This window comes from Ctenopharyngodon idella, chromosome 21 (genome assembly GCF_019924925.1).
Source record: "Ctenopharyngodon idella isolate HZGC_01 chromosome 21, HZGC01, whole genome shotgun sequence".
Lineage (NCBI taxonomy): Eukaryota > Metazoa > Chordata > Actinopteri > Cypriniformes > Xenocyprididae > Ctenopharyngodon > Ctenopharyngodon idella.
Genome location: NC_067240.1, coordinates 2,263,608 through 2,277,758, shown reverse-complemented (window position 1 = coordinate 2,277,758; position 14,151 = coordinate 2,263,608). Strand labels below are relative to the sequence as shown.

Here is a 14,151-nt window from a genome sequence, read left to right as displayed (position 1 = left end):
CCAGAGTGTGTACATAAACCACACTACACTGAATACTGTGTCCCACAATACAATGTGCTTTACCTTACAAATGCACTGGCATGCTGGCAGATTATTATATACTGAAAGACTCAGTACTGACTTGTGTGATTTGATTTGACAATAGTAATGCACAAGTATGCATTGATATTTGTAGCACAATAATATGTTTTTTTTCTGTACTTATAGACTCATGCACTGTTTGTATTGCTGCATGTATAACACCAATTCAATATGTGGAGATTAAAGAACAATGTTTATGAGGCAAATTATATTGTCTCAAAAACAAATATTTTATGATCTTGAGCTAAGCTTATAATTTACAGTTTGATTCTAATATTGCAATATTGTTTTGTTGTTGTTTTATTGCAAATCTGTAAAGTTTTTTTAATGTAAAGTTTAATATGGAATAAACATTGATATTTGTCTAGGTGTTGTTTTTTCTTCATTATAGCCAAAAACCTGAAGTGTTTTCTTGTAAAGCATACTACAGTGACCTTTGTTTTATTTACATCTTCAAAAAAATCATTTCAGATTATCAGTGTAGGGAGGGAACAATGTCTAGATACATTCCACATTCAACTGAACGCTTCCTGCCGGTCTAAGACAGACTATAGTTTTGTTTTTTAGTACATTTTTGTACATGCAAATTTTTGAAGGAACTGAGCACACTCACTGTACCAAGCAATAAAGATATTAAAAGTGTTTTGTTTTTAATAGTATATTATTAATAACTCTAATATATTATTGTAAGTACATTGTTTTAAACAGAGCCTAGACTAGACTCTAGTGTGATTCTCTGCTTTTTTTAAACCATCTGATTCAAGGTTTGTGACAGTATACATTTTAAAGTGTCTGATGATGCAATACTGTTCTAAATTGCTAATATTTGCTGGTCACATCTTTCACAGACATCCTTAGCAGTAATTATCATCCTTTACTAACTAAAGGCACATTTAAGAGAGATCTACTGTAAAATCTGCTGGACCATCTTGTCTATGCCAGAAACGTCTCTTCTCCATCACAATCTTGCAGATCTGCAAAGTATGCATTTTGATCTCAAAGTTGGCTGGTACAATTTGTCACTCTAAATTCACAAAGCCACATGATAATACTTCCTGCTTCTTCTGGGTTTGATTTCTGTGCACTTGAACCAAACCACATCCTGTGCTCAAGTGTTGTTTCAGTCTGTAGTGATGGTTTGATTCTATTAATTTGTTTGAATAGCTACTGGATCGAACAGTGCTTATTTTGCTCTTTCAATTTTTTATTTAACTAAAATTAACTTGCTTTTCAGGATTGTATCCAAATCTTTTCCATATTCAACATGGCACAAAGACTACAAAAGAGAGGTAACACTTTCGTTTTGACTTGTGCACATATATGCATTTTTCTGACAAGGTAAAATGAAGATTACATTTTATTTTTTTTTTGACTTTCTGAAAACTAGTTATTGGATATCGGTCTATTGAGGTATCAGAGATTTCACCACTGATGCAGATTTTAGATTATATTTACAGTTATCTTTAGACCACAAATGCATTAAAACTTTCATTCTCTTTGTAACAGATGAAACATTATCAGATGAAGAAAAACAACCCACAGACTTCATTAAAAGACTTAGATTCATTGTCCTTGGAAGCGATGAGGTTCTGATAAATGAAGCCTGTGATACCATTCTTAGGTCAACAGATGGCAACAGAATGGATACCAGTAAACGTGGTGGATCATGTGTGTGTAGAGAATCTTGTGTCAGCGGACGACATGTCTCTGTAGTAAAAACACCCGCTTATTGGCTGGAAAACTTGAAAACGTACCTCTTCTTCAGGAGCAGAGTCAGAGATTTGAAAAGTGACATGGAGTTTTGTTACTCAATGGTGTTTCCTGGACCTCATGCATTTCTGTTAGTGCTTGGAGATGTGCAAAACTCTGGTAAAGAGCATTATCTCCTACGAGCTCTCTGTGAAGTGTTTGGGCAGGAGGTCTTAGACTACAGTATGGTGTTATTTATGCATGAATACAGTAAAAGCGATATAGACAGGAACCATTGTGTCAGAAAGTGCAGAACAAAGCCCCACATTTTAAAGGACAATGAGGACAATGTCCTAAAGCTGTTCCATGACGCTACTGGGACAATGATGAAACAGAGAAAAGGGAGCTTTTTTACAAAGGATCTTGAGTTGCTAGACAAAGCCGAAGCTTATTTTAAGAAAGAATTTGATGCTACATATGAGGAGAGGGAGAGTATACTGAGAGGAGATTTGGCAGAAATGAAAACAACAGAGGAAAATCTAAGAACTAAAATTACAGAAATGGAAAAACAGAATTCTGAAAATGTGGAAGAATTACAAGATCTGCGTGAAGAACTGGATCAGTTAAGGGAAGAACTGGATGCTCATAGAGCCAGAGAGAATCAGTTAAGGAAAGACTTGGATGCTTCCATAGGCAGAGAGAATCAGTTAGGTCAACAGATTGATGCTCTCAAAGAGAAAAACTATGAACTAAAAGAAGAGTTGTTTGACCTTAGGGATCATAAGAGACGGGTCAATGCAGAACTGACCGCCTCCAATGAAAGAGAGAGTCAGCTGATGTCTGACTATGAGAAGCTACAAAGAGAACTGGAGCAACTCAAAGGCAACGAGAAAAAGAATCCAAGAGAATCAAAGGACATAGAAGAATTACTGCTCACAGAGAGAAACAGATTACAGGCGCAAAAAGAAGTACAGGCCTCAGCACAAGAAGAGGAACTGGATGAGAGAAAGAGAAAATTGCTGCAGACAGTCGCTGAATCACAGCATGGCATTCATATCTCAACAGCAGTTACTCCCCCTAGTGGTAAGTATTTTCAATATGCATTATCTGGCAGTGATGCGGTTCAAACATTCATAAACATACTGTATACAATGTATGATTTTCCTTTTCCCTTTCAAATCTCCACTATTAATGTCATCTAATAATGGCAAAAAAGTCTATGTATTCACTTTTCTGTGCTATATACACATAAGTAATAGTCATAATGTACATTTAAACATAATGTTTCCTAACACTGCTGCTGTTACAACTAATGTTGGTTGAATTAGTTCCTGAAAATAAAAGACATACTATAACCTTAAAAAGATATGACTCTTAAATTGCCTGTCTGTCTGTTTCCATTAGTGTCTGAAAGTGAGCTCAAAACTCCAGCTACTCCCTGATTGCACTGAAGCACTGAAGGATTTTCCAGGTTTCCAGTGAAGGTTGAGTACAACTGATCAATCGATTCATCTACTGATCAATGAACGTCAAATGATCATGTCGCTCATCATAATGGTTTCTGGTTTGACTGACCTGTGCTCTCATTTATGTACATTTCAAATTAGTGCAACACATTTGGTTGGACAATGAATAAACATGCCATTATGCCATACATTTAATTTTATCCTGTATTTTAACCATTTTATGAATACCTAATGTGTAACTCATTTAGCTAAATGATTAAATATGTAAAAGTAGACTGAAGAGTTTGATTCCAAAACGCTATAACTCCATTTTGATTAATTTGAGTAAAGAGGTGTTTTCTGTACCAAGAAAGTGGCAAGATGAAAAACCACTATTTTCTGTTTCAAACTTTCACATAGCATCTTTTAGTTATAAACACATTAAAAATTCAAATCTACATTTTGATTTTAAAAGGTTTATTATAAAAACTGATTTTTTTTTCCCAAAATGCAATAAATCCATCAATATAAAAGTTATTTTTCATATTGAAAATACACAACAAAGTAAGTTGATTCACATTTATGACAGCCTCTGAACTTGGCCAATACTAATCTTATATACAGGCATTTTACTAAAAATACATTCAGCCATCGCTCTCAAAATGAGCTCAACGAGTCATCTTGTTAATGTTATAAATGAATTATGTCTCCGTTTGTCATTACCGATTAAAGAGCATCTGGCGCCACTGCACGGTTAAAATAAACACATTTACAGAGTACATTTGTTTCAAAAACGGCTTTTAAAAACTGTCCACAAATCAGTTTTGAGGACCGTGACAGAAGTTTGATGCTGCACAGTAAAATCCCCAGAGTTAAATCAACTCTGCTCAGAGTACATTTGGTCCCTCTCTGAATAGTGTTAAAAAAACACTGAAGCAGAGTTAAAGTTAATGAGATAATTAAGCTATTAATTAAGTGATGATTAAACATTAATGATGAACACCTGCTGTTAACAAGCAGAATCACTGAAGAAAAGAGAAACACAAGAACTACAACTGACTTCAACCAAAACCATTTAACTGAAATCAACTGAAGATAGAAGTCATTAAATCTCACTAGATCTGATTAAAAGATCTGATTCACTTATTACTAACCAGATTGATTTTATTTCTGTCACAAGTCTAAAGAAGTTCTTATTGAGAATTAACAGAGGTTTAGATGTTGCTGTTTTATTGATTAAAAATGTATGCCACCATCGTAGTGGTCAGGGTTTGTTTTAGTTGGGCTCTTGACCCTTTTATGTTTTTAAAATAATTTGTGTTCGAGCAATTGCAATAGTGTTTTATAGCAAACACTTGTATATTGCTGAATCGAAAGACTAAAGGAGCAGATCAGCTTAAATTTGCTGCTTGAGAGCCATTTCAAATTAGCATCACAAAGAAGTCTCTTTCTCTTTGGTTTCTTGACAGCTATTACAAAAATGCAGCAACAAAAAAATTCCATTAAACAAATGCCACCAGAATGCTTCAGTACTAAAAATAAACTGTTACTGCTCAGGCTTATACATGAAAACATAGCATTCAATCCTCAACGGTGGTGACAATAATTATTCATACTGCAGTGCATGATGGGAGTTTTGTCCTATGGTGATTTCCAGCATGCATCGCAGCGTGAAGCATTTTTTTTTATCACCATTGTTGAGATTCATATGCTGATTCTTGATGTCTCTGTGTGTCTAAGTGATTCTGTAGTTAAATTTTTTATGCACTGCATGGTTTTAAAATTCAATATATCTGTTTACTGCAGCACTTTCTCTTCAAAATGTACAAATGACAAAACATATGATCAGTTGCTTTGGATGCAATCAGGCAATCTCACAATGACTACATCATATAAAAACAGCAAATATCTGCTCACTGTAAAGCACTGACTTCACTGCTTTCCAACAACATTGTTGGAAAGAAAAATCTAACATAGAAAGTCAAGGGTCAAGAGCCCAATTTAAGCAAACACTGTTCTCCTTGATGGTGGCGTCTTTTTTCTTTTCTTTTCTTTTCTTTTCTTTTCTTTTCTTTACTTTTCTTTTCTTGACCAATAACCCTCTGTTAATTCTCAGTTCTGTAGGCATGAAAAAAATAAAGTCAATCTGGTTAGTCTGGTTAATATGTGAAGCTGGTAATGCATTTTGTGGAGTTGTTTAATTAGATCTACAGAGATTTAATGATTTTATCTTCAGTTTCTTCAGTTTTTATCTAAGGCTTATCTAAGGCTGTGACTGAAGTCAGTTGTAGTTCTTGTGTTTCTCTTTTCTTCAGTGATTTTGCTTGTTAACAGCAGGTGTTCATCACTAATGCTCAATCATCACTTAATTAATTGCTTAATTATTTCATTAACTTTAACTCTGCTTCAGTGTTATTTTAACACTACTTAGAGAGGGACCAAATGTACTCTGAGCAGAGTTGATTTAACTTGATTTTACCGTGTGTCATGGAACAAGTGTTTGTCGTGTTTTGGAAAGAAAGGGAGAAAACATGACAGAATAACGGATATGCGACGGATATCGCATTTTGCGCAAAATTAATAAATGACTTTTCAATACCGACCAGATACAATACTGATTTTGGCGGAAACTCAATTTTTTGAAAATGGCGTTTATCGCGTTTTGGAACCAAACTATTGTTTTTTTTTTTTTTTTCTGATTCCAGAGCTGGTGAAATCATCACAAGTTCAGACTGAAGGGGTGATTTACAGTTCCCTCCTCTTGTATTACATAATGAATATGGAATCATAGTTTAAATCTTAAACCCACTGCATCTATTCTGGTATTAATGCTAATTATATCTGCAGTTGGTGTATGTGAGGTGACTGAAGGTCTAACCCAAAACAGTTTTACGCATCTAGACCGGCTTGTATTTTATAAGCTATAAAAGTGTGGAGAACTTTGTCTTCAGTAAACTCTCTGTCAGACGACTGATTTCAACTTTGACTCTGGGTCTTCATATTGCATACTGGCCTCTTTATGAAGTCAAACTGTGTTTCCCAACATGACCCTCACAGGTGGATACTGGGGTAAAAGTTCTTGTCCTCCATAAAAATATTTAGTAACTCTAAAGACTAATGAGTTGAAACTCCTTTAACTCTGCACACACAGTTTTTTTCCCCATATTCACTTCATAGGATTGTATTATTAGCCATATTCAGTATTATATATATTTTTAAAAACTGCGCTAGATGACATTTTACTCAAAAAATTGGCAAAAGTGTGTGTGTTTTAGTCTGAAATGAATGTTGTAATATTGCTGCAGTGTCTTGTTGCTGGGCTCTTCTATGTTGTATTGGACTTTTTATGTTAACAAAAGTTATAAGATAATAAAATCATTTCAGCAATATTGTCATGTCTATGTATTTAATATATGTTGATTATGTGTCTATCCAGGTCAGGATGACTTATGAGCAGCAACATTTTAATTTTGGGTGTGTCATTTATGCCCCACTTGCCAGAATGGGGGTTGCATGGTAAGGGGTTTAGTCTGATTGGCAATAATGACATTATTGGTGTACATGTAAAACAACAGTATAATTTTAAGTAAAATATTAAAATAATAAAATAGAAGTAAAATGTAAAGGAAGTAAAGTATAGAAAAACCTAAAATACTGACAATAATTCAGCTCTTTTCATACTAAACTATACATGTCTCAGAAAATTCCCAGGACTTTTCTAATTATATTTGTTTGGTCATTTAGACAAACATTAAATCAACAAAGTATGTAAACAAAAAAAAGGGAGCAGTGAAAGCAAATAAAGAAAAATATGCTTCATTTTTTCTGGAATGTTTTATGATTCTATTCCTAATGATGTTCATAAAAATAATGTTGACAGCTTGTACATGCTTGTTTTTCTTACATTTTGTTGTAATTAATTTATAAACCAAATTACACTATTTTGCATGCCTGTTTCAGTAGAGCACATCAAGTAACTATCAAGGATTTAAGCCTTTTTAGCTTCTGAAACATTCACTCTTGCTGAAATACATGAGAAAAAAACTCTGCGCACTGTCCTAATATTTAACCCATACATTACAGGATTAAAAACAGGAGGGACTATAACTAACTCTAAGGCCAGAAAATGACGCAGACTCTCTGGAATGTCATTTGAACCATATCTGCTATACGTTATATCAAACAGCAAAGCAAAAGTGAAATTTATCAGTGATAACATGTGTGGCAGACACGTTTGCCAGAATTTCCTTCTGTTTTCTAAAGATGCTTTACATGCAGAGATCAGTTTAACATAGGACACTATGACAATAACTGCACAGCTAACAAATACAACACCAAAAATATATCCATAGATATTATTCACAACAGATGATGTACAAGACAGTTTTACAACTGACCAGTTGTCACAATATAATTTGTCGATGTGATATTTACAAAATGGCCTCAAGTATGATAACAGGATTGCTGTAGCTGAGACGCCGTTGGGAAGAATCCATGAAAACAAAATTAATTTCACACAGGTGAATATAGTTATTTTGGAATGATAGTCTAAAGGTTTGCATATGGCTACATATCTATCATAAGACATCACTGTTAATATTGTAAACTCACTCAGTAAAGAGCTGTAAATAACAAAGATCTGCAGAGCACACATGAGAGAGGAGATCACATATGAATCCAATATTAAATCAGACAGAATTTTAGGGTAGAATCCTGTGGCTCCATAAACCCCATTTACACACAGATAAGACAAGAATATGTACATCGGTTCATGAAGTGTTTTCGTCATGATAATGATCATAACAAGACGTATATTAATTGACAATATAAGCAGATAAAGGATAAGAAAACAAGTGAAGTATATATGCCTGTATGATTTAGAGTCTTTGGGCACCATGAGAGTCAGTATCACAGGATAAGACATGTTATCCATCAGGTTATGGATGTTGCTTCAAATCACACAAAACTATGATTTTCTGCAATAAAATCAATGCACGTAAGACAATGTTAATAAATATATGCTAAAATGGCTACATTTATTTACAATGTACTCATTAGGCTTCAGTATCCATTGTTGGCTGTGGGAAATCAGACAAAAGAAAAAGGGCAAACAATCAGATCAACAAATCTGGAGCTGTGTGTCTGCATGTGAAGAGCTGAAAGTCTTATAACATCTTCTTTTCCAGTTGGGAAATCATTTGAGGATGTCATAAAGCATCTTGGGATTAATTATGGTCCTTGCAAACTTTGCCATCCTTATTTTTAACTTGAAAAAAGTCAACAAAGCCAAATAACATGTCGAATTTGGAATATGATTATCGAATATGATTTAGTTTGAATCATTTAGTTTCACTCATTGGCATATTCAGTGGTGAAGGAACTACACTCTTTCTACCCAAGTCCTGGGTTCAGCCTTTTGGGTCATTTTTTGGGTTATTTTTCCAGTGTTAGGGTAGTTTTTGTGTTATCCAGCTCCTGGGTCAGACGTAACAACCCAGTGTTTGGGTAGATTTTGTGTTACCCAGATCCTGGCTCAGACGTAACAACCCAGTGTTTGGGTAGATTTTGTGTTACCCAGATCCTGGCTCAGACGTAACAACCCAGTGTTTGGGTAGTTTTTGTGTTACCCAGATCCTGGCTCAGACGTAACAACCCAGTGTTTGGGTAGATTTTGTGTTACCCAGATCCTGGCTCAGACGTAACAACCCAGTGTTTGGGTAGATTTTGTGTTACCCAGATCCTGGCTCAGACGTAACAACCCAGTGTTTGGGTAGATTTTGTGTTACCCAGATCCTGGCTCAGACGTAACAACCCAGTGTTTGGGTAGTTTTTGTGTTACCCAGATCCTGGCTCAGACGTAACAACCCAGTGTTTGGGTAGTTTTTGTGTCACCCAGATCCTGGTCTCAGACGTAACAACACAGTGTTTGGGTAGTTTTTGTGTCACCCAGATCCCGGGTCAGATGTAACAACCCAGTGTTTGGGTAGTTTTTGTGTTACCCAGATCCTGGGTCAGACGTAACAACCCAGTGTTTGGGTAGTTTTTGTGTTACCCAGATCCTGGCTCAGACGTAACAACCCAGTGTTTGGGTAGATTTTGTGTTACCCAGATCCTGGCTCAGACGTAACAACCCAGTGTTTGGGTAGATTTTGTGTTACCCAGATCCTGGCTCAGACGTAACAACCCAGTGTTTGGGTAGATTTTGTGTTACCCAGATCCTGGCTCAGACGTAACAACCCAGTGTTTGGGTAGTTTTTGTGTTACCCAGATCCTGGCTCAGACGTAACAACCCAGTGTTTGGGTAGTTTTTGTGTCACCCAGATCCTGGTCTCAGACGTAACAACACAGTGTTTGGGTAGTTTTTGTGTCACCCAGATCCCGGGTCAGATGTAACAACCCAGTGTTTGGGTAGTTTTTGTGTCACCCAGATCCTGGGTCAGACGTAATAACCCAGGGGTTGAGTTATTTATCGCAGGCTTTTTGCACCCTCTTCAGGAGAGAGCAGTGCAGCCCCGTCATGTCTTCGGTATATTACAGATTTGTGAACATTTTATTTTATCTAAAAATTCGTTATTGTTCTGTATATCGACATACAGGGGCACGATGTGAGTCACCTAAATGAGTGTCATGACGTTTTTTTTCGCTTGATGGAAACGCCTGATGCCTTGCATAAAATGTTATGATTTTATCCAAAAAGGTACAGAATATAAATACGTAGGATGTTAAAATATGTTCTCAGAACTGTACACTGATTATTTATGGACAGGTTATGTCAATCACAGCATTTTTCAGCTATGAGTGAAACGCAGGCGGCGGTCTGAAGTTAGCAGTTCCCCCGCCGAACGCGAGTCATCTCCGGTACGAGATCCAGCGCCGTTACGGTGGAAACAGGACAACAGTGACTGGTCGATTACACTTGAATTACTTCTAAATGTTTAATTTTTACTTCTAATATTTGTTAAACGATGTTAAATGTAGGCAATATGTATTAAAAATGATATAAAATATGCTATACTATAAAATATGATCGAAAATAAAGGAATTATCATGCAAACCAGTGGTTTTGTGGAGTACTTAAAAATAGTTCATCCGTAAACATTAATAAATGTATGAAGTAAAAAAAAGAAAAGGCTAGTTTTATAGTAAAAATGAATCAACAACCCAATTTGCTGGGTAAAATTAACCCAACATGATCTGTCCTATATTTACCCAGCCCTTGGGTTGAAAACAACCCAAATTGTTACTCATTCCTGCAGCACTCTATGTACTCCAAACTCAGAATCCAAATCAGCGCTATTTCCTTTACTTGTGAGCGAATGTAGTATCTCACATGTGGTGTAAAAGTTTTTTTTTTCGGGCCATGAACAGTCACCATATGGTGGCGCTCCTCTGACATTGGATCCAAAGTGTGAAAACATTAGAATCTAACAAGCTGATTTCCTGTGTGATCATGTTGCCAGAAACAACTACAAATATGAAAAAGTAGGCACATATTATTGCTTTTCATATCTAAAAAAAAACTTTGAATGAGGATGGCTTTAACTAGCAGCTGTTCAAAACAGTGAATCATTTTGCAAAGCAATTGGTTCAATTAATTAGATGTTTGGAAAAGCCTTGCTTCTCCCATCACCATTAGCCTAATTACTACTCAAGATTTTTTGCGCTGTTCTTTCACATTGTCCTGTCTACATTTACATTTAATAATTTAGCAGACATTTTTATCCAAAGTGACTTACAAATGAGAACAATTGAAGCAATCAAATCAACAAAAGAGCAACAATATGTAAGTGCTGTGACTAGTCCTAGTTAGAAGTAGAAAAAAATAGAATTAGAATTAGAATAGAAGAGTAAGTGCTAGTAATGATGGGTCATTATAAGTGTTGATGAAAAAAATGCGTCTTTAGCCATTTCTTGAAAATGTCTAAAGACTCAGGGAGGGAATAGCAGGGAGCAGACAAGGTAAAGGTCAGTGAAAGCGATTTTGTGACTCTTTGGGATGGCACTACAAGACGGCACTCACTTGCAGAACGCAAGCTAATGATGTTCATAAAAATAATGTTGACAGCTTGTACATGCTTGTTTTTCTTACATTTTGTTGTAATTAATTTATAAAACAAATTACACCATTTTGCATGTCTGTTTCAGTAGAGCACATCAAGTAACTATCAAGGATTTAAGCCTTTTTAGCTTCTGAAACATTCACTCTTGCTGAAATACATGAGAAAAAAACTCTGCGCACTGTCCTAATATTTAACCCATACATTACAGGATTAAAAACAGGAGGGACTATAACTAACTCTAAGGCCAGAAAATGACGCAGACTCTCTGGAATGTCATTTGAACCATATCTGCTATACGTTATATCAAAAAGCAAAGCAAAAGAGAAATTTATCAGTGATAACATGTGTGGCAGACACGTTTGCCAGAATTTCCTTCTGTTTTCTAAAGATGCTTTACATGCAGAGATCAGTTTAACATAGGACACTATGACAATAACTGCACAGCTAACGAATACAACACCAAAAATATATCCATAGATATTATTCACAACAGATGATGTACAAGACAGTTTTACAACTGACCAGTTGTCACAATATAATTTGTCGATGTGATATTTACAAAATGGCCTCAAGTATGATAACAGGATTGCTGTAGCTGAGACGCCGTTGGGAAGAATCCATGAAAACAGAATTAATTTCACACAGGTGAATTTAGTTATTTTGGAATGATAGTCTAAAGGTTTGCATATGGCTACATATCTATCATAAGACATCACTGTTAATATTGTAATCTCACTCAGTAAAGAGCTGTAAATAACAAAGATCTGCAGAGCACACATGAGAGAGGAGATCACATATGAATCCAATATTAAATCAGACAGAATTTTAGGGTAGAATCCTGTGGCTCCATAAAGCCCATTTACACACAGATAAGACAAGAATATGTACATCGGTTCATGAAGTGTTTTCGTCATGATAATGATCATAACAAGACGTATATTAATTGACAATATAAGCAGATAAAGGATAAGAAAACAAGTGAAGTATATATGCCTGTATGATTTAGAGTCTTTGGGCACCATGAGAGTCAGTATCACAGGATAAGACATGTTATCCATCAGGTTATGGATGTTGCTTCAAATCACACAAAACTATGATTTTCTGCAATAAAATCAATGCACGTAAGACAATATTAATAAATATATGCTAAAATAGCTACATTTATTTACAATGTACTCATTAGGCTTCAGTATCCATTGTTGGCTGTGGGAAATCAGACAAAAGAAAAAGGGCAAACAATCAGATCAACAAATCTGGAGCTGTGTGTCTGCATGTGAAGAGCTGAAAGTCTTATAACATCTTTTTTTCCAGTTGGGAAATCATTTGAAGATGTCATAAAGCATCTTGGGATTAATTATGGTCCTTGCAAACTTTGCCATCCTTGTTTTTAACTTGAAAAAAGTCAACAAAGCCAAATAACATGTCGAATTTGTAATATGATTATCGAATATGATTTAGTTTGAATTATTTAGTTTCACTCATCTGCATATTATGTGGCGAAGGAACTACACTCTTTCTACCCAAGTCCTGGGTTCAGCCTTTTGGGTCATTTTTTGGGTTATTTTTCCAGTGTTAGGGTAGTTTTTGTGTTATCCAGCTCCTGGGTCAGGTGTAATAACCAAGTGTTTGGGTAGATTTTGTGTTACCCAGATCCTGGATCAGACGTAACAACCCAGTGTTTGGGTAGTTTTTGTGTCACCCAGATCCTGGGTCAGACGTAACAACCCAGTGTTTGGGTAGTTTTTGTGTCACCCAGATCCTGGGTCAGACGTAATAACCCAGTGTTTGGGTAGTTTTTGTGTTATCCAGCTCCTGGGTCAGGTGTAATAACCAAGTGTTTGGGTAGATTTTGTGTTACCCAGATCCTGGATCAGACGTAACAACCCAGTGTTTGGGTAGTTTTTGTGTCACCCAGATCCTGGTCAGACGTAACAACCCCAGTGGTTTGGGTAGTTTTTGTGTCACCCAGATCCTGGGTCAGACGTACAACCCAGTGTTTGGGTAGTTTTGGTGTCACCCAGATCCTGGATCAGACGTAACAACCCAGTGTTTGGGGTAGTTTTTTGTGTCACCCAGATCCTGGGTCAGACGTAATAACCCAGTGTTTGGGTAGTTTTTGTGTCACCCAGATTCCCTGGGGTCAGAGGGAACAACCCAGTGTTTGGGTAGTTTTTGTGTACCCAGATCCTGGCTCAGACGAACAACCCAGTGTTTGGGTAGTTTTTGTGTCACCCAGATCCTGGGTCAGACGTAATAACCCAGTGTTTGGGTAGTTTTTGTGTTACCCAGATCCTGGGTCAGACGTAACAACCCAGTGTTTGGGTAGTTTTTGTGTTACCCAGATCCTGGGTCAGACGTAACAACCCAGTGTTTGGGTAGTTTTTGTGTCACCCAGATCCTGGCTCAGACGTAACAACCCAGTGTTTGGGTAGTTTTTGTGTTACCCAGATCCTGGCTCAGACGTAACAACCCAGTGTTTGGGTAGTTTTTGTGTCACCCAGATCCTGGCTCAGACGTAACAACCCAGTGTTTGGGTAGTTTTTGTGGTCACCCCAGATCCTGGCTCAGACGTAACAACCCAGTGTTTGGGTAGTTTTTGTGTCACCCAGATCCTGGGTCAGACGTAACAACCCAGTGTTTGGGTAGTTTTTGTGTCACCCAGATCCTGGGTCAGACGTAACAGCCCAGTGTTTGGGTAGTTTTTGTGTTACCCAGATCCTGGGTCAGACGTAACAACCCAGGGGTTGAGTTATTTATCGCAGGCTTTTTGCACCCTCTTCAGGAGAGAGCAGTGCAGCCCCGTCATGTCTTCGGTATATTACAGATTTGTGAACATTTTATTTTATCTAAAAATTCGTTATTGTTCTGTATATCGA

At 36.5% G+C, this 14,151-nt stretch overlaps 3 protein-coding genes across 3 annotated transcripts; 1 reads left to right on the top strand and 2 right to left on the bottom strand.

The window, feature by feature from the left end:
* Positions 1-1,156: 1,156 nt before the first annotated feature.
* Positions 1,157-6,744, top strand: LOC127503928 (rootletin). Its single transcript, XM_051878157.1, has 4 exons — positions 1,157-1,370; positions 1,588-2,853; positions 3,175-3,254; positions 5,921-6,744. Exons 1-3 carry the CDS (start codon positions 1,346-1,348, stop codon positions 3,210-3,212), a joined length of 1,329 nt encoding a protein of 442 aa, XP_051734117.1. The 5' UTR covers positions 1,157-1,345; the 3' UTR covers positions 3,213-3,254; positions 5,921-6,744.
* Positions 6,745-7,203: 459 nt separating this feature from the next.
* Positions 7,204-8,148, bottom strand: LOC127504293 (olfactory receptor 1509-like). The gene has a single exon (XM_051878852.1). The coding sequence runs from the start codon at positions 8,146-8,148 to the stop codon at positions 7,204-7,206; it is 945 nt and encodes a 314-aa protein (XP_051734812.1).
* A 3,240-nt stretch (positions 8,149-11,388) lies between these two features.
* LOC127504292 (olfactory receptor 14A16-like) lies at positions 11,389-12,333 on the bottom strand. Its single transcript, XM_051878851.1, has one exon. It carries the CDS (start codon positions 12,331-12,333, stop codon positions 11,389-11,391), a length of 945 nt encoding a protein of 314 aa, XP_051734811.1.
* Between the last annotated feature and the right edge of the window lie 1,818 nt (positions 12,334-14,151).

What these genes read in the sequence shown, in the direction of transcription:
- LOC127504293 (XM_051878852.1), bottom strand. Translation starts at nt 8,148, where the DNA reads ATGGATAACATGTCTTATCCTGTGATACTGACTCTCATGGTGCCCAAA.
- LOC127504292 (XM_051878851.1), bottom strand. Translation starts at nt 12,333, where the DNA reads ATGGATAACATGTCTTATCCTGTGATACTGACTCTCATGGTGCCCAAA.
- LOC127503928 (XM_051878157.1), top strand. Translation starts at nt 1,346, where the DNA reads ATGGCACAAAGACTACAAAAGAGAG. An exon ending in ACAAAGACTACAAAAGAGAG is followed by an intron (nt 1,371 to 1,587) that starts GTAACACTTTCG and finishes TCTTTGTAACAG; the next exon opens with ATGAAACATTATCAGATGAA. An exon ending in AGCAGTTACTCCCCCTAGTG is followed by an intron (nt 2,854 to 3,174) that starts GTAAGTATTTTC and finishes TGTTTCCATTAG; the next exon opens with TGTCTGAAAGTGAGCTCAAA.